Genomic DNA, 26,349 nt, shown 5'->3' with positions numbered 1-26,349 from the left:
ATTCTAACCAAAGTCTACAGCTGTTGATTTCACTGATTAGTACCCCTTAAATATAACTAAAATATTGAAAACATTTTTTATCCTCAAACTGATTGTCTGCTCAGTTGATACCCAGGCTGCAGGGGCAAATTACATCTGACTTTTTAATGTGGTTTGATGGAGTATAATTACAAGGTAAAATCACCTTTAAGTATATGAACAACATTTATCTTGAAGAAATTATGAATTGCACCTGAAGGTTAAAAGTAGCTCCCACCTTGTTACATTTCTTTTACAAATTGAGCACTGAATATTAGGGCAGGATATGCATTTATTAGCCATTATTAAAAACACTGGGGTGAAACCGGAGGGTAGCAGATTTAAGTCCTGGACAGAGCCGGTATGGAGTGTGCCCTCCTGGGCACTGCCAAAGTGCCATTGAGAAAGGCACTGAACGCCTAACTGCTCGGGGCGCTGTGCTGCGGTGACCCATCATTCTGACATCTCTTCAAATTTGATACATGTGTGTGTGTAAATCAAGAAAAATAACAACAGAATTTAAAAAAAAATGTTTTCCCAAGGGGACAAATAAAAGTACATTATTATTATTATTATTATTATTATTATTATTATTATTATTATTATTATTATTATGCATACAGTGCCTGTAAGTGATTTGTGAAGCAGACTGTGTTCCTGTCTGTGTGTGCGTGTGCTCTAGCACGCATGTACACGTGTGCGGCCTGTTTGCCAGGTGCCCTATTTTTCTCCCTTTCTGTGTCTGTCTATCCATATGCCAGTCTATAAAATGTATTATGTGCACCACAATGCCTCACTGTCCAAATCACACACACCCTATGTTACAAATCAGTTGCAGATTGTTCGCCCCAATAAATTACTCGGTTCAGTTATGGGCCTCAAAATGCAGATTTATGACAACAAGGGATTCTTATAGTGAATTGTTAACTGAATCAGTGTGTCAGGATGCTTCCTGTTGCAATGTGAATACTGCAACCTACGTCTTTTTATGCAAGTTTTTATTCAAAAACAAAGTTTACAACAAAGTAATCTGCACTGATTTCTTTGTTCACAAACATTACTTCTATCCAGTTAATGTTAGTGTATAATCAATATACTGAATCATTTTTGACAAAGTCCCCAAATATGAAAAACATTTAATAATTAAATTGTATAAGTACTGTCCGTTTTTTTTAATGTCCTTTTGGCTTCCCTCGACCGTCCACTCCAATCACTACAGAAGCTGTTTGCAGCCACTGTAAGTAAAAAGGATTTTGAAAAGGGGCATTGGCTCAAACATTGCAGGCTTTTTATTGGACTGAGGAGGTAACAACAGGAAGTTACAAACCAAATTTTTACTTAAGCCGTCGCGCCACTCATTGGCCGCTTTACCTTCCATCTAATTAATTCAATGCTGTCACACCACAAGAGGCACTGTGCGGCTTTAGTTTATTCATTGCTTCTATGTTTTTGTGTGAGTTTTCTTTTCTTTTTTTAACTTTGTGTTTACTTGTTACTCATTGTGGAGGTGGCATTATTTCTGCTTCTTTGTTTACACAGGTTTTGTGGTCTATTTCTACAGGTACATATGCATTTTTAGCATGTGAATGAAATGTATTTCTTTGTGAAAAGAAGTTAGGCATCATCACGTACAGTATGTACAATCGACTCATCTCTATTTAACTGTGGCACATGCTTACCTGTACGTCATACGTGCCATTCATCATGACTGTCCTGTGCTGTTGAATGTGCATATCTGGTCTTGTTTTCCCCAACTCTTTGGCTTGGTTCCTCTGCCCCTGTCCTGCTTGTATATCTGGGAGCAGAAGCAAAAAGAGGGGTCAGACTTGTAGAAACACATAAACAAAGAGGAGGTCAGACTGCCAGAGGCACACAAATCTAAGGACATGTCTGACTTCTGAGAAGAAGGAAACCTTTTAGACAAATAATCAACAAGTCATTGTTGCAAGAAACTGGTGCACCTAGAAGCATACTGAAAAACAAACTTTACAAAATCAAAATCGTATAGTGCCTTTACAATGTAATGAAACAGGAGTTCATAAGTTTGTATGTTAATAAGTCCATGTTATTTTCCATTTAAAGCTGCTTTATACAATAAGCATCAACACCAGTCAAACACATGGAGCAGGGAGCTGGAGTTACCTAGAGGAGTGTGTTGGGGAGCCATGTTGTGGAGTGCCAGGATGTGTGTGTCGAGGGCAGCATCCTGCCGTGTGCGGTTGTGCAGACCCAGGTGATACTTCCTAAAGTGCTTCACCAGGTCAGCGGGGTCGTTGCCATAGTAACCGTAACCGCACACGTTGCACTTGAAGTCCTGGAGTTTAGGAGAGGGGCTGGAGGAAAGTGGAGGGGTGTCAGTTGTGGACTCCTCCCCTCCTTCCTGTCTGGGAGGGAGGAGGGGAGCAGAGAGGAGAGGAGCCGTGAGATAATCGGCCTTCCCTCTGTCTCTTTCGCTCCTCTCTCCTTCCCCTGCCCCCTTCTCTCCATCCTCAGGTTCCGACTGGCTCTCGGGTCTGTCTGTCAACGCCGCTTCTCCTTGTTTGGCTCTCCCCCCACCTGCTCTCCTTCCCCCTCTCCCCTCATTGGTGTAGCGCTCACCAACTGATGAGGGAGACACAGATGAGGACACACACTCGCTTTCTCCCTCCTCCTCCTCCTCCTCCTCCTCCTCCGGCTCCTCATCTCCTCTGATCCGGTCGGAGGATTCGGGTTCAGATGGTCGGTTTATTCGTTCGGCCTCTGCTCCCACTCTCCCCTCCTCCTCTCCCTCCTCTTCCTCTTCTCCTGCCGGCTTCCTCCCCTCTTCTTCCTCCTCCTCCTCACCTCCCACACTCCGGATAGGGGGATTCTTCTTCCTCACCATCTCTGAAAAATGAAAAGAGACAGGGAGAGAGACCGAAAAAGTTATTTCTTTATTTCTTCTTTTTTTAACTAAAGCATGTAGACTGTATTGTTTACGCATACATGAAAGAACTGAGGGAATAAAATATCAAGCAGATTTTGATAATCCCTTGAAATCAATACACTAAGAGATACAAGGTGTCTACAGGACTCAATAAACAAACAAAAAAACATTATACTGTGGATTGCACGCACACAAATACAATTTTCTGACAATGATGTATGTGTACAGAATAGCTTTGATTCAATTTACAAACTTCTTTGAACGCTGAAATCTGTGACGATCCTCAACCACAAACCTCGTCAAAGAAAAACAGCCCCAGCAAATCAGAAACATCTCAGCTGGGAGAGATTTTTCAGGGGTGTGTGTTGGGATGTTTGTTGCATCCTTAAGTGCCACTTTTTGCCTGGTTTTCCTTCTTAAACCAGGGAGTGAATCTTTTTATCGTTATGGAAACCATCCGTGAGAATCTTCAACGCATAACCACATCAAAACCCAAACCATATCAGAGAGACTGAGAGGGAGGGGTGGTAGAGAGAGGGTGAGGCAGAAATGGGGGAGACAGAGAGAAGAGAGAGAGACAGGGAGAATGGCCAACAGACACACAGACAACCACATCAAACCACACACCATATCAGAAAGATGGATGAGGGAGGTGGCAGACTGCAATTCATCCCCTCCAGCACTCCAAATTTCTCTTTCTTTCTTGCATCTCTTTCTGCGTGCCTTTCATTCATTTTCTGGCTCCCCAATTCTCTTTTTCTCATCTCTCACTGTCTCTCTTGCTCTATCTGTGTCACCTCCTGGCCTTCAGTTTCCTTCCTCTTCTTTATTCTCTTTTTGTCTGCTTTTCTTTCTAATTTCAAATTCCATCTTACTCTCTATCAAGCAAAAAAAGCCATTTACCTTGTATTTCAGCCATGTTTCTATTCTCTATTGCCCTCTCTCACATGCAAGAATTATTTCTACAATAATTAAGTAATTCCATCATTACATTTTTTCTCTCTGTTCCTGCCCTCTCCCTTCCTCTGTTGTCCCCCTTTTCCCACTATCCCACCCCTCCCTTCCTTATAATCACTATACAATGCCATCAAATAACCAACCATGTGTTTTATGTTAAACCATAATGTTTCTGTTGTTTGAAAAGAGAACAATTGTGGTCGTTCTGTTCACTACAGTCATGACAGAGAGATACTGCTTGAGTGTTTTCCGAGCATGTGTGTGCGCGTGTTTATTTGTGGTCGTTCAGTTCATATTCAGTCGTAAACACAGTCAACCCATGGACCTGTGTGTGTGTGTGTGTGTGTGTGTGTGTGTGTGTGGGTGTGTGTGTGTGTGTGTGTGTGTGTGTGTGTGTGTGTGGGTGTGTGTGTGTGTGTGTGTGTGTGCGTGCGTGCGTGGTGCGTGTGTGCGTGTTCGGTAATAAACACAGTCAAACCCAAAAGATGCCTGATAGACGCCAACAACTGATCACTTTTAGATCAATGCAATATGAGGGGGGGAAGACACTGTGTGTGTGTGTGTGTGTGTGTGTGTGTGTGTGTGTGTGTGTGTGTGTGTGTGTGTGTGTGTGTGTGTGTGTGTGTGTGTGTGTGTGTGTGTGTGTGTGTGTGTGTGTGTGTGTGTGTGTGTGGAAGCGAGAAAGCATGCGTGCGACCCTGTGACTAACTCTGTTAGTGTGAGAGATAAACGCTTGTTATTTACTGATAGTAAACTGCAAACAGTTAAAGCATGAGAGAAACACAGAAACACACTTCTAAAGAAAGACAAGTACAAGGGAATGTAGTTGAAAACATAATCACACAACCACAAACAAACACATGGAGATGAACATAAACATATTAAAAAGGACCATATTTTAACAACACTGCAATGCAATCTTGCGGATTAGGAAGAAAAGGGAAAACACACACAAACACAAAAGAAGAGAAGATAAATGACAGAGAGAGGGCTGCCTTCTTTGTTCAATCCAATTTTCTCTCTATGGCCTTTCTAGTATTTTACCTTTTTTCCCTCTTTCTCTACCATACAACTATTAAAATAAAGCAATTTATGTCTGAAAGGGCCCACGCCTAGACCAGCCCTGGCACTCAGTGTGTGTGTGTGTTTGTGTGTGTGTGTGTGTGTGTGTGTGTGTGTGTGTAGGGAGCAGAGGAAAATCTCATCTGATGTTCACCACACCCAGTCAGAATTCATCATTCACTCACACACAGTGGAAAACTACAGATCGTTGTGGTAAAGCAATGAAGCTGAAATCCCGACCTAAGAAGCACTGACTGACCTAACTGCGTTTCCATCTGCCCCATATGATTTCAGTGGGGACTTAAGAAGTTCATCAAAGCGATAATAAGAAAATGATGCATGGTTTTGGTGAACTAAACAGGAATTTGTAAGAGAGATATTGTCCATCTATTATTTACTTACATTGGCCTCACATGTTCATTTGCATACGTCATGCTCCAAGATGTCGGCAAGAAGAAGAGGTGTGTGTTAAGAGGCTGTACCATATGTGTCTGTTTACTGTGTGTGTGTGTGTGTGTGTGTGTGTGTGTCGCAGTACAGCCTTTGTATGCTTCAGGCTGTATACACAGACTGAAACCATTACTATCAACTACAATTAGGTACAACCCACCACAACACATACCGCATAACAACTACTGCTACTAGCTACAATTAGCCCCTCACACACCACAATGGCCCCAATACCACAGAGAGGATAAATGTGACAGTTAATCATTTCCATCAACTACAATTAGCCCCAATGCAAGTGAGGGTTTTATCTGGAATTGCCAATAATCACTCCAAGACATCCGTTGAAGGAAGTACCGAGAGGGGTGTGGGATGTTTTTGTAGTATATGTCACATACCTGGCCAAGGTATGGGGAACTATTTTGGAGAATTTTGATTGAGTCATATGTAAGTTACTTTTTTTAATGCAGCTTGGTGAATTTTATCACAGTTTCTCTGTAAATCATCCCGGCAACAAGCTTTGATCTCACTCATGTTGCTTTCAGCTTGGTACTATTAAAACCAAAACGACTATCAGCTGTGTGGGGGCTGCAAGAAACAAATATTTTCATTATCAAATAATCGTTCATAGTCGTTCATCCATACATCATTGAGTCCATAAAATATCAGAAACTAGTGAAATCACAATTGCCATGAGCCTGAAATGACGTCTTAAAATTGCTTGTTTTGTCTGACCAAAAACTCAAAGATACTCACATGAGAACAACAAAAACTCGATTTTGAGAAGCTGTAACCAGCAAATGTTTGATGTTAGGGCTTGATTAATATCTTAAAACTTCAGGTCTTGAAGGAAAGCCGGAGGATTTTCCAGTTCTTTTGTTTTCTCCAACATCTCTGACAGTGCCCATGAAAAAGGCTACCGGGCTGTGTTTAGATTCAGAATGTTGCACGTCTCTCGGTGTTGGAATATTTTCGAGTGAAATACAGCCACACTTAAGGCAGCGTTTTAGCTAGCTGTTAGCTAAGTTAACATTAACGTCACATTAAAGTGTAATACAAACTAGTGTAATATGCAGTGATGCATTATGAATATGAGTAGATGAGCACAGTATCGTACACTACTTAAAACAATTAGCGGATTTAAAAAATGGTGGGCATTAATTCTCCAGCAATTGAGTAATCATTTCAGCACAGTGGATGTTTAACCACTACCATTGTTTGTCATGCACAAAAAAGGGTCTTTGCATTTCATGTAACATTTACACAACCACAAGATGAGTACAGAATTGACACAGAACACCACTAAAAATAATATAACTCGAGAAATCAAGTCTTTTTCAGTTGGAGAACAAAGTTAAGTCTCTAATGGAAAAAATAGATTACCAGTACATCTAAACCGTCATCATCCAGTGACTCCAAGCTCATTCTCTAAATGCATATTATGAAGTCACTGTAATGGATGGGTTTGATACCGAATCCTAACACAGTCACATATTCGTTCTGCTGCCTTCAGATAGCTCTGTTCTTCCCCTCCCCGTGGGACAGCTGTAGTTGGCATCTCCATCTTTCATAAACAAAGGATTAATGTGCAGCATATGAAGAAATAATGCTAAAGGCAAGGTCTTGTTACACAGAGATCTCTCTCAAGCTTTTCTTTCTGTTTCTCAGCCTGCGTCATTCTGTCTCTTCATATTATTGTCCCCAGTCTTTGTTCCTACATTTCATCTGTCCTTACTTTTTTCTTGTGCTGCCATCTCTCTTCCTTTGATTCATTGTTGAAACGATAGATAGAAGTGATGACAGATAGATAAATAAATAAACAGAGAGATACACTAAGGAGGAGGATGGTTAAGAGAGGAAGGAAGAGAGAAGGGAGTAAGAAAGTAAGGAATTCATTAATAAAATAAAAAACAAAGATGGTAAATGGAAGGAGGGAAGGAGTGTGGAGGGGAGAATATATTTCCTTCATTTAAAAAAAGAAGAAGAGAGGTCATCTGGGGAAATGGATAAACTGAAAAAGGAGCAAAGGAAGGGAGTGCAGAAGGAGAGAAAAAGGCACGAGGCAAAGAGCAGATGAGCTCCACATACTAATAAGCAAACCCAATAAGTGGATGACTATTATAACATTCACTTTAAAACTTGCCCTAATCTCCAAAGTTAGTTTTAGTTCTGCCAACAGAAACAGCACGGTATTTATTAGCCACACTCGTGCTACTGGAGAGGGGCATTTCATAAACCTTTTCACATTCTTCAAAGTTACTGCAGAACAAGAAAAAATAATCTTATATTTTCAACAGATCCTAGCACATTTTGGGTCTAATTTGTCCGAAACTTTAAGATGGAGTTGTACATCAGGTCAGCCCTCCAGCTGGTAGCCCCCCGAACAACGTGCAGGATAATGGCTGGTTCTGCAACCCCCACTGAGCACTGGTTTATGTTGACTAATATAATAGTAAAACAATTCTTTCGCAGATGTCGTGTTCTGAATTCCTTTTTAAGGTGATGGAAAACCTTATAGATAGAAAACCATTGACAGTGAGTGAGTATGTGTGGACATGTGGGGGCGAGCTGTGACAAAAGGCACACTGAATACATTAAATGGACTCTCTACAAGTACAAAATACTTTAATTAGCTGGATTAATGTGAGAACAAATTGACTGTGCTAGATTTAAATCAGCAAAATATATCTTTAATATTTATATGACCTGTAAGATGACCGTTCGTACTGCATTTTCAGCAACATGTACTGTATCTAACATGTGTTTCAGCATCTGATGATTTTGAAGACTTCTGATCACTTTCAGATTTGGTACAGTATGCTAGATGGAGTTAATATGAAAGAGTACTTATCAACCAGTCATTAAGGGCTGCAACTAACAATGATTTAAATGTTCAATTATTTACTGAAACAAAAAGACCAAAATGAGAAAATGTCCATCACAATTTTGTCAAACCAAAGTCTATGACTTTAAATTGCTTGTTTGGTTTGACAAAAGTCCAAAGATATTCTGCTTACTAAAATGTAAGACAGGGAAAGGCATCAAATTCTCACATTGTAGAAGCTGGAACCACCAAATATTTGTATGTTTGCATTTCTGCTTGAAAAATGCTGAAATGATTAATGGGTAATCATTATATATATATATATAGGTGTTGATTAATTTCCTCGATTTGATTAACTAACTAATTGTTTCCGCTCTAAAGTCAATGTGCCCAATAATTTTGCACAATAAAAAATTTAGATTCTTTTCATTAAAATATATGATATATGTATGCACATTTTGGGTATTTTCAGCCATGGCTTGCTGACCATGCTTAAATATTGTTTCTTTCCTCCAAATAAATAAAACTGAAACACATCTGTCCGTAAAAAGGATTTTCCCTGGAGGGACCTGGCAGACACCAGCTGTTGCTGTTGTTGTTGTTGTTGTTGTTATTGTTGTTGTTGTTGTTGCAAATGTTAAAGATTTCATGGCTGTGTTGTATCACTCAGCAGTCATTTATTTATATGAAAATGTCACAGATTATTACCTCTAGGAAGGCCACTGATGCACAAAATGGCAGTCACGCTGAAATGGCTTGTAGCTTTAGGTTACGTGTCAGTGAATGGAAGCAGCTGAAGAAAATATTAATGAAAGCATGCACGTGACCGTTTAAGTACCCAGACAGACAAAACAGATCAGGCCGTGAAACCGAGCCTATTTAAAGCGGTGGGATAGTAATAGGAATTGGCCACAAGTGCACGCTGCTATGTGGTGCTCAGTTTGAGCGCCGAATGTGAGCACGGGTGAAACAAGGGGATAAGGGGGCACAAGTAACAGCTTGGAATTGATTTTGCAGAGGCAGGAGTCTAATTGGAGATAGGAAGGGGGGACCAGAGAGAGAAACAAGAGGGCGAGAGAGGAGGACAACATAAAATCACTGTGAGTCCACCTGGCATTTTAAGACTAAAAGCTTTGAGTTGCCTTCTAGACCGCTAATCAATGCCAGAAGTCTTACGCACACGCGCGCGCACGCACACGCACGCACGCACACACACACACACACACACACACACACCCACACACACACACACACACACACACACACACACACACACACACACACACCATCTGTTGTGTAGCGGGGGACCAATTCTTTCCTGCCACAGATCGAGCAAATCACACACGTATAGACTCACGCTCTCACAGTGTAGGACTCATTTGTAATAGGGTAACAGCATGCAAAATATGTCATCTTAAATGTCAAACTTAATCAGAGGTTCACATTTCAATACTTCTCTCTCTCTCGTTATGAGACTCCCTCCCTTCCTCTGTTTCTACTCCTTCACTCTGTAGCTGCCTCTCTCTCTCTGCTTACTACTCTCGATCGGTCTCCTCACTCACACACACGCGCACTAACCTATGTTCTAAACACACCTCCCTCTCGCTGCCTTTCTCCTTCCCCTCTGTTGCTGTGTCTCTCTCAATCTCTTTTTCTCTATTCCCCTTACTTTTTAGGCTATCCTTACACGAACTTTGATGTGTATGTAGGAGTGTGTGTATCAGTGTGTAAAGTGGTAAGCGTCGATAGCACGACAGCTTCAATCACTGCGTGACTGACAGATAGACATCTATTCATTAAACAAAGTAAATAAATGTTTAATGAACAGATGGAATAATGGAATAAGCCCTTTTCACTTATATCTGCTTGTGTGTGTGTGTGTGTGTGTGTGTGTGTGTGTGTGTGTGTGTGTGTGTGTGTGTGTGTGTGTGTGTGTGTGTGTGTGTGTGTGTGTGTGTGTGTGTGTGTGTGCAACCCTGGGACCAGTGAAACGATTTCTTCCTGCTTTGTATTGATTTTTTGTGATCTTACCTTTATAATTTATTGTATGGGTATACACAGCGCTGCGGAGGAGGGTCTGGCTAGTCCCCACAGCATTCCGGGATGGGAGAAAAACGTGCTCTGGTTTATTGGCATTTTTTTAAACCAATCACAATCGTCACAGGACATCCAGCCAAACAAAGTGAAATCTGGCGGAATTTCCGGCAGCAACAGAGCAATCCCGAAAGTGATACATCGTGGAAATAGACTACAGTAGGGCTGAACGATTAATTGCATTTTCGATAATATCGCGATATGTTAAAACGCGATTTCCTAATCGCAAAGGCTGCGATTTGGTCACATGACTCGCGAGAGCAATCAGTCTGCACTCCGTAGAGAAAGCATCAACTAGCATGCTTACGCTACACTGTACCTTGAGCTGATTTCTGTCATTCAAACAACTCTGAGTTGTAGTTTAAAACTTTTACAGCCATTTTAATAAAATGAAGGGTTTTATTCGGGCTTGAGTCTATACATGCAGTTAATGGATACAGGCACACAGAACTGAAGGCTCGGTTGGCAACGCTTAGCTCTGATTAGCGGTTAGCTCTGATTAGCGGTTAGCTCCGTTATAAAGAGATGAGTGGAGGAGCTGCCACTGAGAGGAGTAACAATCAGACTGATAAATGACGTTCGGGGAGCTTTCACAGCAGCGTGGCCGCGGTGTTTCAACGGTTTTATTAGTACAGTTAATCCCATGGCAAGAACACCAGCAACTAGCTAACGCAACGATAGCCTCTCTGAGCAAGTGCACTCGGCAGCTCCTCTCTGTGCACTGTAAAAAATTACACTGGTGTGTGTGTGTGTGTGTGTGTGTGTGTGTGTGTGTGTGTGTGTGTGTGTGTATAGATATATACTATATTTTTACTTATTCAACTGTCTAGTGTGTAATTGTGTGTTCATACTATACATTATTATATTATTCTTTGTTGAATAATACAGAAGACAAAGAGCTTAAAAATAATAATCGAATATCGAATCGTAATCGCAATATTTGGGGAAAAAATCGCAATTAGATTATTTTCAAAAATCGTTCAGCCCTAGACTACAGTATTGATGTCTCTTTGCTGCATGTTAAGTCAATTAAGACAAATATTGTAAAGACAGAAGAAGAACAAACAGTAGCACTGTTTGCCAGTTAGCTGAATCTCACAAGTACTCAAATGAGCTGTGTAGATCTGTAGATCAGTAGATCACTATGCCTTTATTATCTTAATCAATGTTGTTGCACTTGCTTTTATTTATTCATGAGATATGAGTGCTTTCACTGGTAAAAGTAAATAACACAATATTGTGCACAAACTATGTGCTGCAAAGTGCTCACAACTGTTTTGCAAAAAAAACACAAATTCAGAAACAAACAGTGGAAGACACACTACTTAAAAAAAAACGCACAGACCATCCTAAGATGACTGCGTCAATCCTGCATGAACAGAAATACACACTCACAAGCTCCCAGCCCAGCCCCCCCTCCCACCAAACAAACTTTATTACAAGTCTATTAGAAGAGACTGACCTCAGATTATTGCACCACACAGGGTCTGGGAAGCACAATACTGTGTGTGTGTGTGTGTGTGTGTGTGTGTGTGTGTGTGTGTGTGTGTGTGAGATACTCTGTAGGAGGGCTGTTTACCCCTTTGGGGAGTTTGGTAAAGTTAGAGTTACACACAGACATGAACACATAACTGGGAGCAGTCCAGTATAACCATGGTCTTTTGGCTACTGAGCACTTTGGGGTTTTGACCGCTGTTCAACTGCACCTCAAAAACTACTGAGAAAGGGGAGAGTGTTTCTCACTTCACCATGGGAGATTCTCTTCACTGGTCTACAAATTTCTGCTTTCAAGCTCAATTAACTCTTTAACTTCACAACACACACAAAAGACAGTAAAAACAGAAAATGTTACAAGTGACAGAAACCCACTTTTCCAACTGTGACTTACTCAGCATGACATAAACTAGCTGTTTTCATCTGCAAAGGCAAATTTAAAAGTACTACGCTAACACCCTGGGACCCAGGGTCTATAAAACTTTATTTTGAACTGTGTGCCGAGGCCCACAGGTGGGTCAGGAGTATAAAAACAGGTTGTTCAGTTTATCTTAGGGAGTAGGTAGGAACTTATTAGGCTGTCCAAGCCATCCCCTATCCAAATTGCTGAAAGTTAGCAGGTTAAAATAAAATAAGGCACATTGTGATAGATCGGCCTACACAATAGACTGTCTATGTGTATGTAAGACTATTACAATGAAATAGCTGCCAAGAGGTTGCTAGTTCAGTTCCCAATGGAGCTATAAATGATGCTGAAATAAATCAGTATTACAACACACACACAAACACACAGATCCAGGCTGCTAGTGCAAATACAGGCATACACAGTGCATCCACACACCTGTGGTATTTTAAATCACAGACATTGATGGACATACACTTAAAGGTGTGTGTTCATATCTGTGTGTGTAGTTCTGGGTCTTCTCAGCAATTTGTGATGTTTAAGTAAAACGAATCGGAATACACACACAGGCAACATACTATATATCTCTTCTGCTATTTCAATAATCTGTGACCTGAGAGTTTATAAGACTCAATAGTCTGGCCTCTGGAATGACTGTCTGGATTTTAACTTCACACACACACACACACACACACACACACACACACACACACACACACACACACACACACACACACACTCACACTCACACTCCCTCTCTCTCTCTCTCTCAGACACAGCTCCCCTGCTATGGCCCTTAGAGCATACTCTGTCTGTGTGTGAATGTGTCTGTGGAGCATACCATGTGTGTGTGGTCACGTCTAAGAAAGCTCCTTTAAAATGGATCTTTCTCTCACCATCACTGATGATGTCACCTTAACCAATTTTTGCGGTAAGCAGATTGTGGTCAACAGTGTGTGTGTGTGTGTGTGTGTGTGTGTGTGTGTGTGTGTGTGTGTGCGTGTGTGTGTGCGTGTGTGTGTGTGTGTGTGTGTGAAATCACATTTATAACTTTAGGGATAAATCATACAGCTGTCATGGGGAGCACAGTTTCACACATGCAGGAGTATGGAATACGCATACACAGACAAACTGCAAGGAGTGTGTGTAATTAATTATTGTTAAACTGGCTGGCAGGAGACAGAGGTTGTCAATGGGAAAGTATCCTTATGGATCACACACATGCACACAGAAAGAGAAAACACATGTTAACAGACAAAATCACATTTATATCACATTTATTTGACCAAAGAAGTGCCTCACATAAACATGCATTAACAAATCCTTCATACGGAACAAACACAAAAAATACAAACACATTCACACACTTCTCCAACAAGGATTGATCAACTGAACAACAATTACATCTAACTGAATTCTACACGATCATACTTAATAATAAACTGCACTGTAATATGACCACATTAAAAGATTAGTTCCACCATTTGCATGAAATCATTAACATTGATTTAAAAATAATCTAACTTCATTAAATCCTAATTTAGTTAATTCCTGCACATCAACTAAGCACCACACACAGCAGACACACATACACACACATACACACATCGCAATCACCAGTTTGAAATCTGTTGCTGTATAAGAACAAACCGAATAAATAATAAACAGGTGCGTTTTTCTGATGAAATGTGTTGGAAATCTTTAAACCAAAAAGAAAGACATTTTACACTACGATAAAGGTAATAAATCACGGCCTTAATACCAAAGGAAACAAACTGACAGTATACAAGGATACACAATACAAACACATCATTTACACACAAAGAAAAACACACTTAAAAAGAACGTCTGATAAATAATTGAAAGGCGCCGTCCTCACAATCCTAGAAATGCTCGATGGTGTTTTAAGCCCCCAACGTCTCCTTCCAGGCAGCGCTGCGACCCTTGACTTCAAGGCACCTAACCCTAACCTTAACCCGAACCCTAACCATAACCACAACCATTGCCTAATCCTAGTGCGGCTTAAAAACCAATAAACCCTAGAAATATTGTATTAAAGAGGTGTAGGTTTTGGAAGCCTTTTTTTAACAGAGAGTAAAAAAGACAGAGTACTGTATGAAACAGGAGAAAAAATTTAAACTCATCTGAAAACCACAACCCAAGAAATGAATATTAAATAAAGAACAATCCACACAATCAAGATCACACTACACAACTAATAACAATTACCCTTTTATGCTTGAATACCAATTCAACAAATACATCTGACAGACACACAACATATGATGTATCTATATCATCTAAAATAACTGTTTTAGTGAGAGAGTTTCAAAACAGCACCTGACTTTCTGTGCTTGTGTTGAATGACAGAACAATGGAGTCTGTCTAAGGATATTGATTTACTGTGCAACTATCAGAAACAGTTTAACTCCGCACACTGCGGGCACACACAGCTAACAAACTAGCTATGTTTCCATCCACATGTTTTTATCCGAATTAAGTGATATCGAATGAAAAATGCTTTATGGAAACAGTAAAATTCGATTGAATTTCATGAATATCGACTCAAAGGAAATACGTTCGTCTCATCGGATTTTATCTTCATCGATATACGGCTTATGCGATAAACGCTGATGGAAACGTTACTTGCCGAATAAATAATGAATTGCGATTAAGTTTTAGGTCATTTTATGGTTGCAACCCGCCACAAAACAAAGAAGAAGAAGTTTTAGTTCATTTCCGCCCAGTATTTCCGCTGTTTGCACACATGGCGGGTGTCAACAAAGACAGATGGAAGTGGACGAACGAGGAGATGAGAGACTTTTTGAATTTAATTTACGAGCAAAATATAATGCTGTCGTTCCCACACCACAGGCAGCCTCCGTTGTCGTTGAGCATTTACGTGCATCTGCATCATCATAGCAATGTGTTGATAGCGTTGTTGTATTTTTATTATAGCTTGATATGTCGCTATCAGCTGGCACATAAGCACTATTACAACTTGTGCAATATTGATCATTTGTTGGTAGATGGTGCGATCCATTTTGTCTAGCAAAACTTTGTTCGCAAATGTTTGCTTGAATGTTGTGCGATTCAGTGTGAAAATGAATGGAAACACCTTCAAATGTCTCAAATCAATTCGATATACCAATTTGATCGCAAAACAGCATGTGACGTCATTACGCACAGGTTTTCATTTGCTTTAAAGCCGTTGGATGGAAACACACTTTCACCAGCTTTATTCGCATGAGTTTTTTTACCGAACTTCAGATAATTCGATTGACAAGTGGATGGAAACTTAGCTACTGTCTGTAATGGTCATAAAGTCAGAAAGAAGAAAAGTTTGGCGTAACACAAACACAGCACGCTGTTCCGAAGCTTCATCTTATGCTTGTGGTGTTGGTTTTCCTACCTTCAAATGCTGGATTTTCAGCTGTGGAAACTGACTTATTTAGATTTTTTTTTAGGATTTAATTATTTTGGATATAAACTGCTGTCAAAGTAATATTTTCCTGTCCTGGTCTTTGTCTTGTGAATGTGTATATTTTAAAGCACCATTAGAAAAACAGTTAACCGTGTAGTAAGTGACCACAAAATGACGCTTCCCCAACAGAAGCATACAGCTTTGTTAATTAGGAGGCTGTTCTGACCTGGTTTTAAAATCTGTCCTGAGTGATCAGATCACAAGTGGCCAGCTCTAGGTGCGTGTGTTTTCACCTCTCTGTAGAATGTGTCTCCAAATGCAATTCACTCTCAGTGGTTTCTGTGACATAAGAAATTCTTTGAATGAGTACGTACAGTAGTTCTGTTTACAATTGAGTAGGCAGCCTTTAATGTGGACACAGGACACATTCTTGTTATCACTGCTATTAGAATGTGGACACATGCGGCTCAAACCACCTCCAAATGGGTTTTTTGCGATCAGATCTCAATGCATCCTGAGAGAGTTTTCACCTGTACTTAGAGCTGTCCACTTGTGATCCAATCACTCAGATCGGATCTTACTACCAGATGAAAACAGGGTTTAGGTTTCTTTTAAGCCCTTCCTCCTTACTCCTAAACAAGACTTTGTAAGAAATCGGGCTGCCAAAGAGAGCAGACAATAACCAGCTTACTAGAATGTAAACACGTTTTATTACGCACACAAGATACAAAGTAGTAGGGCTCTAATGCTCTGTGTGTGTGTGTGTGTGTGTGTGTGTGTGTGTGTGTGTGTTGGGCTGAATGCGTCATTTATACACCCAGCTCCTACTGGACAGTTGTGTTTTGAAAAAGTAGCCGTACTAAATACTAGGAAGTTGTTCATCATGTCATCATTCTTGTTGTACAGTGTGTTTGCAGAATAGGCTTTTTGAGGTATACGTTGTTTAAACCCTAACCCTAATACAACAATGTCACCTCAGCTAGTAAGAATGATTGGTATTGGGGTCCTGTAGTAAACAACTCTGTTCTTCTGTTTCGGCGGGCATTAAAACGCACGCGAGTGGATCTCACCTGGTTGTCACTCACATTGTGTGAGAGGACATTTCCATAAAATTAAGTTTTCTCTAATTCTCTCTAGTTTCTTTCCCCTGTTGTGCTGATGAGCACCTTTCAAATGTCCATAGTTTAGCGGGCGGCAGGCTGCAACACCAGGTCTCATTTAGTAAGAGGTGGCGGTGTAGAAATGGACAGACTATTCACACAAGAAAGAGAGCAGCTGCAGCACATAAAAAAGGCTATCACACCTGAACACTGCCCCCTCCCCTTCGCTCTTGCTCCTCTTTACTCTTTTATTCGCTCACCACTACTATTTCTTCTACTAGCGTGAAAGCGTGGGAAGAGGTAGATGTGTGCGTGTGTCTGTGTTTGTGTGTGTGTATATAGCGGAGACCCGACAACTTTCTCTCAGCTTCCTGTGATCAGAGCTCGGGGGTTGCTGGTGGACAACCAGGAAATTACACACACACACATAAAGTGGGTCATTATAACGTAAGCAGACTGAACAATAAACTTTTTTTGTGTGTTTTTTAATTAGTGAATAGCAATGCATTCAAGTAAAATACTGTTTAACTTATAATGATATTTTCTTTGAAAGTACATTAAATTACAGTGCATAGCACCTGTATGATGTGTATAAACTGTGTCCACAATGTTGGTTGGGAATTCTTTTTATTAGGAATAACTGAGATTTAGCATCTCGTTTTGGAAGGGGTCCTAAGTGACATACATATACAGTACAATCATAATTAGACACAACAATTAACAAAACAGCAGCAACAAACGGACGGAAGACAGAAAGGGGAAAAAAATGAAAAAGGCATCAAGATCAGGCAATCTTATTCAAGTTCGAGGCAGAGCCAGAATTAAATTGGATATTAGTAATAATATGGGGAGTGTAATGTAAGCTATTCCAGTTCTAGGAGAGAGTTTAAAACACATATGTGACTCACAAAATAGCCCATTGCTTAAGAGCACACACACACACACACACACACACACACACACACACACACACACACACACACACAACATACAGAACACAAAAGAGGAAGGGGGTGGCAGCACTGAGATTCAACCACTTGAAACGCATATCCATTTTCCTGTGTGTGTGTGTGTGTGTGTGTGTGTGTGTGCCCACGTAGGTACTTGAGTACAACTTAAAAAGGCAGAGACAAGTGTAATTTTTCCGCATTTTCGGAGCTTGGGAGCAGATGTGCTTAGCACAGACACACACAGCAACACACAGACACACAAACACAAGTATGTGAAGGACACTGAGACAGTTTAGAAAGCCTTGAGGCTCAGTCTGAGCTTTCATTTCCTCTATCCTGCATAACAACCAACACACACACACACACACACACACACACAGACAGACAAACAGACAGACATACAGACAGTGGATGGTTATGAGACTTTTGGCCTGCCCAGAGGGACTACAGAGACAGTAGACAACTAGCTCTAAGATAATTACTACAGAACCCCATTCTGCATTAAAACAAGCAAGAAAATGTTAAGAGGAATGCACAAATGTGGCTAAACAATAATCCTAGAAATGGAATATCATGCATCAGAGAAGACGGCAGAATCACCATGTATCCATTTTACAGCTTTTGGCTAAAAAGGCAACACCTGAAGCTTTCACTTTTAATTTCAATGAGTTATAGAAGACTCAGACTATAAAAGTGGGGTTAAATTGTCAGGTCAAGTCTGACGGCACTTAAATTCTTTTAAAAAGTATCAAGTTTTTGTTTTAACTTCAGCCTATCATTCTTTCTTACAAGAGCAGGTTTCACAGGGTGATACCTCGAGAAACTCAAAGAAAAGTCTTCTCTTTCTCTTAGAGGCAATAAAAGTTCTTTCCTATTAGGCACAAGCCTGTTTCCTAATTAAAGCTGCTACTTTGTCGCCCAGCAGTACAGTGATGGAGGTTTGCCTGAAAGAAGAAAAAAAAGTCCATGGGAGCTCACATCCATCTCTCCGGTCTGACAGCCACACATTGCTTTTCTCACTCGTTTTCATCTTCGCACGGGCACGCACGCACACACACACACACACACACACACACACACACACACACACACACACACACACACACACACACACACACACACACACACAGAGCTTTCCTGCCAAAGGGGAAGTTGCAGGTCGTTGCGACATCAATGTTGAGAGAACAGCTCCTTAAAACACACACACACACACACACACACACACACACACAAAGGATTCAGTTGAATACTTTATTTTATAATGTTTCTGTTTAATCTACACAGTATTTGGATCCTGCTGTAATAGTAGAAGTCCACTTGCGTGTACATGTATATAAAATGTAATGCAGTCATGAGGTTGCCTACAGAGACTTAGTGGGCTTTCACACCTACCTTGTTTGGTCCGGACCTTCGGACTTTTCAGTTTGATCCGAACCAAAATTTCAGGTGTGAAACCTCCCCCGGAGCGCGGTCCGGACCAAACGGCCGAAATTTGGTCTGACCAAAACAGGTAGACTCGGTCCAGATCAAACTGAATCATGGTCTGGTTCGTTTATAGTGTGAAAGCATTTTTTGGATGGTTCGGACTTTCGGATCACATACAGGAAGCTCTGGCAGGCTGTCACCGTGTTATAAGACCGGGGAAGCTCCTTTAAGGAATAGCTCAGTGCTTAGTGTGTACATGAGTGTGTGACATGCTCAGAGCAGACAGCTGCCAGCTATCAGAGCTGAGAATACATCAGCAGTTTACTTGTTAAGTGGTAGTAAACGTACAAGTGTAGGTTTCCATTTGTCTCTGAATAAATGCTGCAGAAAGAAAGTTCCCGTGTCTTGCTTCTCAACATCGCAACAAAACAAAAAGAGCCGCGGCAGTAGAGTAGGGGAGAGCAGCAGTCAGTGGAAAAACTCAGACACAGAGAGAGGATACGAGAGGACGGGGAAGCTCGTCTAAAAACCAATCAATTATAAGTATCAGGAGACGCAGCTCACGTATGTGATGACGGCTAGGGCTGCACAATTAATCGCAATTTTATCAAATCACAATATGAACTAGTGCAATATCCAAATCACAGGAGGGTGCAATATTTGTTAAAGGCAAAATATGTGTCAAACCATTCTAAAATAAAGTATTGTGGTGCTGCAGAGACATCCCGGCCTACAAATCGAAAAGAAAAAATCTTTGGTTGGTACAGATGCTCGCAAAAAAATCACACTTCAATCATTTTTCTTTTAAACATTTTTCAATGAAAACGAGAATAATGATACAAAAATGATCATTCCCTCCAATATCGTGAATCATATCGCAATCGCAATATCAGTCAAAATAATCGTAATTAGATATTTTCCTAATATCGTGCAGCCCTAATGACGGCAGGATGTAGTTTTGTCACATATAGATCTTTAGTGCGCTAGTATAACTGCAGTGTGAAACCAAAACTTACCAGCTCAAATGCAAAAACATGAACCTTGGTCCGGACTTTCAGGTGTGAAAGCCCCCTTAGAGATGTTAAATAAAATCATCACCATTGAAATCATGAATAAATCCATCAAATCAAGATTTTTCACAAAGTACTGAGATACAGCGGCTGAGTTTCATCCACAGAACCAAACATGTCTGACATTACCACTCAACACTACAAAGGCAAAGAGCAGTATGCTCCTCTGTATTTTTAAGGTAAAAGGTCAAGACAAGAGATTTGATTTACAGATAAAAAAATATCCCTGATAAATGTTAGTAAATTATAAACTGCCCATTGAAAGACGAATTTGGCGAGGATGGGAAATAAATTATTGAATCTTGTTTTTCAAAGTGTTTTACTGTAATGGTCTTTGGCTTTAAGGGCAGATAACATTCCCATAGCACTCAGAATGAGTTGGTAACTTCAGATTACAGTTAGTTTCTACACAGCTGCTTATACACACAAAGAAGGCAACCGTAACGTGCACTGACCTGATTTGATCTAATTCTGCATTCTCAACATGATAAACTGAAATTGATCCACTGTGATTATCTGTCTCAGGGTGCTCTGGATGATTTTATGGAGGACAGAGGAGCAGAGGTTTTGTAAGTGGGATGAAGGTGGCTATTATTCAGGGAGTGCTGTCTTGAGACGGGTCCTCTGACTGAAATATCGACAGAATGTTATCGACCCTTAGTCGTGTGTTGTGGAGCAGGCGCTGGCATCCCCTCAGCAATGCACTTTGGATAATAACTGGAAAAAAGAACAAGCAGTGTCATGCAAATGAGCCCCCTGTAAACACCTGCTGTGAAAATTCCCTTTGACATCAGTTAGGTTTTTACTAGGGGCATTGAAATAAATAATTGCATCGATGCATTGCGATGAGGACCTGGGCGATTCTGTATCGATGCAGTGACGGGCCATAATCGATTACTGCCTACTGATGTTACTTGTTGATTTTCCGCTCGCTCCTTTTTTTGTTTCTGCCTCTTGTCTGCTGTGTTCAGACTCCACTACATTCAGGAAGTGTCTTTTTTAAGAGCAGATACAATGAAAAGGGGAGTGCATATATAGCTGACTGCTTGAAGTTGTCGATGAAAACCATGTGTAGCAATGTATAATAATATTGAGGAGGTGACCTGAGAGCAGGCACAGCATTACACCTGACTTGTCTAATAAATGCAGCATGCATCATCATGTAGGATTACTGGTACTCTGTGTACAGATACAAATCTAATAAAAAGAACGCAGCTATGCGGTGAGCCGCTTTTCTATGTAAGGTCAAACAGCCCTTTACGTGTCTCTGTACCTCCTTTCAATATTCCTGTACATTTACTTTATCTGTCAAATGTAGTAATTAGGATTGTGAAAATAAAAGATAGCAACGCACAATGTCTGTCAGCTGCAAAAGCTCAAAGATAAGTCTAAAAAAAAAAAAAGAAAGGTTTATTGGACAATCTTTGCACTCGATTTCCAAAGATATTAGCAGAATTTGTGGAAGGCCTTTGCCATTCCCATTTGTGGATATCCAATATGTGTTAGCAATCAGCCCACCAGGTCTCAAAATAACGACGTGGTCACATTTGAAAAAGACAATGCTTAACACACCCTAACTTGCCTGCTCTGTCAAAACTTATCAGCCTACTTTAAGGGTGTGCTAGATCACCTTAAGTAGGTCAAAGATTGACAAGAGATTCAGGTGTGGATCAGTAATAAGAGCAAAGGCATGTAATACTTAGTTCTCACACCCATCTAACTGCTGGTACACCCTTGAAAATCCACACACATTCAGCAAGCATGGACGCGCACAAACACATGGAGTTTCATGCTTAAACCTATCTAACTGTTACTACACCCTAAATCCTTTCATCTCTTATTTTATACTCAGCCCCTCCCTGTCTTTCCCTTCTTTTCATCTCGTTGTATTCTTCTCTCTAATCTCTCTGATCTACGCTCCTGATGAATGATAAAAAAAAAACTGCATACCCTAGGTGTGCTGCCAAGACTACCTTCCATTTTTCCATGTTTAATGCGTTCTGCAATTGACAGCTAAAAGTGTGTTCTGCATGTTAGAAAATGTTTCTTAGCCCTGTGGCCCAACCACAGATAGTGTATTGAAAAATGTCAAATATACATGGGCATCAATGGGGAAATTAGCCAGAGGTACAATAGATTGTTCCCCTCTATCTACTTTCAGGTATCTCCCTTGCCGTCAATCACTACTTATTGTCTGTATGTAATATTTGTATTTGATGGCACCATAACGCTCAAGTTATGCATGGGTCAAACATAACAAACCACAATTCTGGCAGCAATTCAAAAACTTGAAGGCATGCAAAACTAAAACTCAGAGTTCTTAATCCTCTGGGGTTGATTTACACTGAAATGATCAAAGCTTTTTGGCATCTGACCTAAAGGTCTGAGACATCACACCCTCTCAAGTATAATCATGTATATCCGTCCCCAAAATTTTAACCACACCTGTCCGAAGCTGACATACTGTATAATGTTAACCGACAAAGAGACGGGGAGAACATAAACTCCTTCTCTCATGGCAAAAATGTTATCTGTTGTCTTTCAACCTGTCAAACCTGCATTTTTCTGAATACAAATTTACACCGGCATAATCTCAACAAACTAACTGTGGGAGCGACAGACAGACAGATAGAGATATTAATACACAAGAGACTTGGAGAGATTTAGAAAGACAGCCCGAAAGGGAAGAGACGGTGAGACAGAAAGAGGACGAGATGTGAATTCATTGCCTTAAAAGCAGCTCTGAGTCAAACAGTATGATAAGAATCAGACGGCACATTCTCACACACACACACGATTCGTGAATCTTTACTTTGAACCTCTTTGGACAGATAAGCAGTGTGTGTGTGTGTGTGTGTGTGTGTGTACATGTTACAAGTGTGCAAATGTGTCAGAGACCGAGAAAGAGAGCCAGTGTGAGACAGAAGCAGGGATGAGATTCTTTCCACCTATGTGTCATTTCCTCTCTCTCTCTCTCTCTCTCTCTCTCTCTCTCTCTCTCTCTCTCTCTCTCTCTGCATTACCCCCTCTCTTCTATCTCACATTAATTTCCCTGTAACAACGCTTTCTATCAATTGCTCTCCTTCTCCATGGGCCAACCTTGCTCTATCATCCTGCCATTATTGACACATCTCCCTGAAGCAATGTTGATTTCTACCCATCTGACAAGTGTCACTAGGGGATAAAAAAAGTATACCTGTCTGATGTGCTACTACCTCTACGGTAGAATTGTCTTTTCTTTTACTGTAGAATTAAACAAAGGTCAGAGGTCAGAATCAGCTGTGAGGAGCGCTCAGACTCAGTGACCTACTCCAAGACAATTTAGAAGCTGACCACTAAACCTGGTGCAGTTCTGGTTAGGGTTCGAAAAAACATGTTTTTGCAACAGAAAAATAAAAAAAAATAAAAAAATGTACTTATTAGTGGCATGGCTCTAAGGCCTGGCTTTCTGTTGGTCGGTCAGTCAGCCCACCACTTTGGTCCAGACTAAAATATCTTAAAAACTTTTGGATTGATTGCCATAAAATTTTGTTCCGACATGCATGGTCCCCAGAGGATCGATCCTAATGACTTTGTTGATCCTTGGACTTTTCTTTGAGCACCACAATGAGTCTGACACTTGTGGTTTTAAGTGAAATGTGTCAACAATTGTTGGATGGATTGCCATGAAATTTGCGACACACATTCAAGATGATTGATTAATTTTGCAAGCCAAAAAGTTTGGGAACCACTGATTTAACCACCTCTGTATGCATAGTGTGCAACCCTGGTACCTGTATTGTCCTGTCCTACAGAGTGGTCTCAGCCTGGTCTCTTTGTTTTTTAGTGAAGCGTTCACGCACACAAGCCAAGGGTAGCAGGACAGGGTGGCAGAGTGACTAAAGACTACAGCATCCTTCAACTAGAAGGCCAAGTTATCTCCCCTGTGACTGTAAGAATCCCCCCTGCGCCCTTGAGCAAGACACCAAATCCCTACCAGTCCCAGGAGTGCTGTTCTGTAGCGGAGGCTCCACTACAGGGGATCAATGGAGAATCGCAAAAAAGCCTGTGAGCTAAAGTCACCAAAGTTCCACGCCTCACGTCACCTCACTACAAAACACTCTGGTGGCAAATGATCTGCCTCCCCCCTCCTTCTGTCTATGTGGCACTATTTCTCTTACAGCCTTCCTCTTTCTCTCTCCTCCTGTCCTATTATGGACATAGCAACAGTGTTGCTGTCCGGACGACTAAAGGTTTGATTCACCGTCCGTCCCTGTCTGAATGCTCTTGTGTGTGCGTGTGTTAGATAGCAGATAAGAGCCATATATAAACAGCACTTGAAAGCAGAAATGTAAATGTTTAAAAGTCACGGCAGAACACAGACCATATCAAGATACCAGAGAGAGCAGGAGAGAGAGAGAAAGAGAGATTAAAGTAGAGTTCACACCAGGAGAACTAGCAGGAGACTCCAGTCATCAATAAAGTTTAGTGGAATTTAGCATCTCAAATCTATACAATATATATATATATATATATATATCGATATATCGAAAATCCTTAATCTGTTGCAGAATTTAAGGGAAGTTTGAAAAAGACCGACCAGATGTAGGTGTTACACCTGCGTTATTACAGGGCTTCATGCTGACAGGCAGTATAGCTTTCTAATGACAACGCAATACTCAAAGTATTTAAAGTGAGATGTATATATTCAAACACTGCTTATGTTCTCTGGTCATACACCAGTACAATCACATCAACTTCCTTTTGAATAGAGGGAAGGTTGTTCCCTCTGTGACTGTTATTATTGCATCGGGGTACATATATTGAAAAAGGGATTTAGCAACGTAATATCATCTAAGACAGCCCAAAAATGACATAATGACTGATGAGCCTGGTTGCAGCAATGAAATTAGGCAATTAAGTTCCTATAGTGGAAGAAACTGTATTTTCTCTAATCTGACATCCCATATACATTTTTTCTTTTATTAATATTGTTCAAGTTATTTCACATAAAAACACACAATGTCTGCTGGACAATGCTATAGGTTTATGTTATGACCACTAGTTTTAATTATTTCAGCTTTGTCTCTGAGAAATGCCCATCAGTTTGGCATGGCGGATGGCTCTAAATACTACAACACCGATGAAACTCAGCCATCGTTGCTATGAAGAAGAAGTCTGTCAAAGCTGGAGCTAATAAAAACTGCTTTGTCATTGCAGTTGTGAACAGAACTTTGTGCAATAGTTATCAATTTCATCAAAATTGACCCCGTATGCAAAACTGAATTCATTTGAGCTGCAGAATGTGTTATAACAGTCTTCGCAACAGTGTAATTTTCAGCTTTCACCTGCATTAGCGCTGCTTTTAATAAAAATGTTAAGTTTTGTGACTGGATGACCTTGGGAGTCGTAGTTAACTTGTCACCATATGTGTTTATGCAAAGTCTGCAATCAAAGGTAAGGGTGAGACATGATGATTTGACTGTCCGGCTGTGTCGATTGTAGTATGCTGACACCTTACATTTTCTGGTCTTAACTGGTTTGACTTTTCATGCAGCTGTAAAATGTAAATAAGTGGGTTTGTGAGTGGGGGAGTTATTGAGCCAGTTTCATGAAGAATCTTCCTTTTAAAAAGAGTTGGTAAAAGCCGTAACAATCACTCTCTCCTGCCTTTTGAACCATCAGGCTTTCTTATGAAGATAAATATGGTGCAAAATGGGAGAGCTTGTAGAATACGATGTGAGAACTTGCAGAACAAAACATCTGAACTTGTGTGTTAAAATTTGCACTTGTAAAAATTTAATTTGAACTTGTATAAATAAAATTTGCACTTGTAAAAAATATTCACACACATGTGATCTGAATTCGAAGTCATACAAAGAAAAAAAACATGAGAGCTTGTAAAAAAAATCTGAACTTGTAAGTTGAAATTTGCACTTGTAGAAAATGTTCACACACCTGTATTCTGAATGTGAAGTTACAGAAAAAATATTCACAAATGTGTAGATTGATATTTACATGAACACAATGACAGCTGCAAACTTATAATGCAACATTTACTCGTATACTTTTTTTTTACTCTGGTTCATTTTCCATCACAACCACAACTCAGTGATTACAACCTCTCGAATCTGTCACTGCAACTTCACATATGTGCTCTCTCGCATCACAAAGTGGCCAATCTGCGCACCTCGACT

General features: G+C 40.4%; 1 protein-coding gene across 4 annotated transcripts in view; it reads right to left on the bottom strand.

Moving 5' to 3' along the window:
• trps1 (trichorhinophalangeal syndrome I) overlaps positions 1 to 26,349 on the bottom strand; it is a 117,907-nt gene that overhangs the window by 60,044 nt on the left and 31,514 nt on the right. For all 4 annotated transcript variants that reach the window (XM_031296178.2, XM_031296179.2, XM_031296180.2 and 1 more), the window contains exons 3-4: positions 2,161 to 2,883; positions 1,698 to 1,813 (exon numbers count right to left, since the gene is read on the bottom strand). In XM_031296178.2, the coding sequence (XP_031152038.1) occupies positions 1,698 to 1,813; positions 2,161 to 2,883 (839 nt within the window). The remainder of the gene's footprint in view (positions 1 to 1,697; positions 1,814 to 2,160; positions 2,884 to 26,349) is intronic.

This window comes from Sander lucioperca, chromosome 16 (genome assembly GCF_008315115.2).
Source record: "Sander lucioperca isolate FBNREF2018 chromosome 16, SLUC_FBN_1.2, whole genome shotgun sequence".
Taxonomy (NCBI): Eukaryota; Metazoa; Chordata; class Actinopteri; order Perciformes; family Percidae; genus Sander; species Sander lucioperca.
The sequence above is the reverse complement of the archived record's forward strand: the minus strand, read 5'-3'. Positions and strand labels throughout refer to the sequence as shown.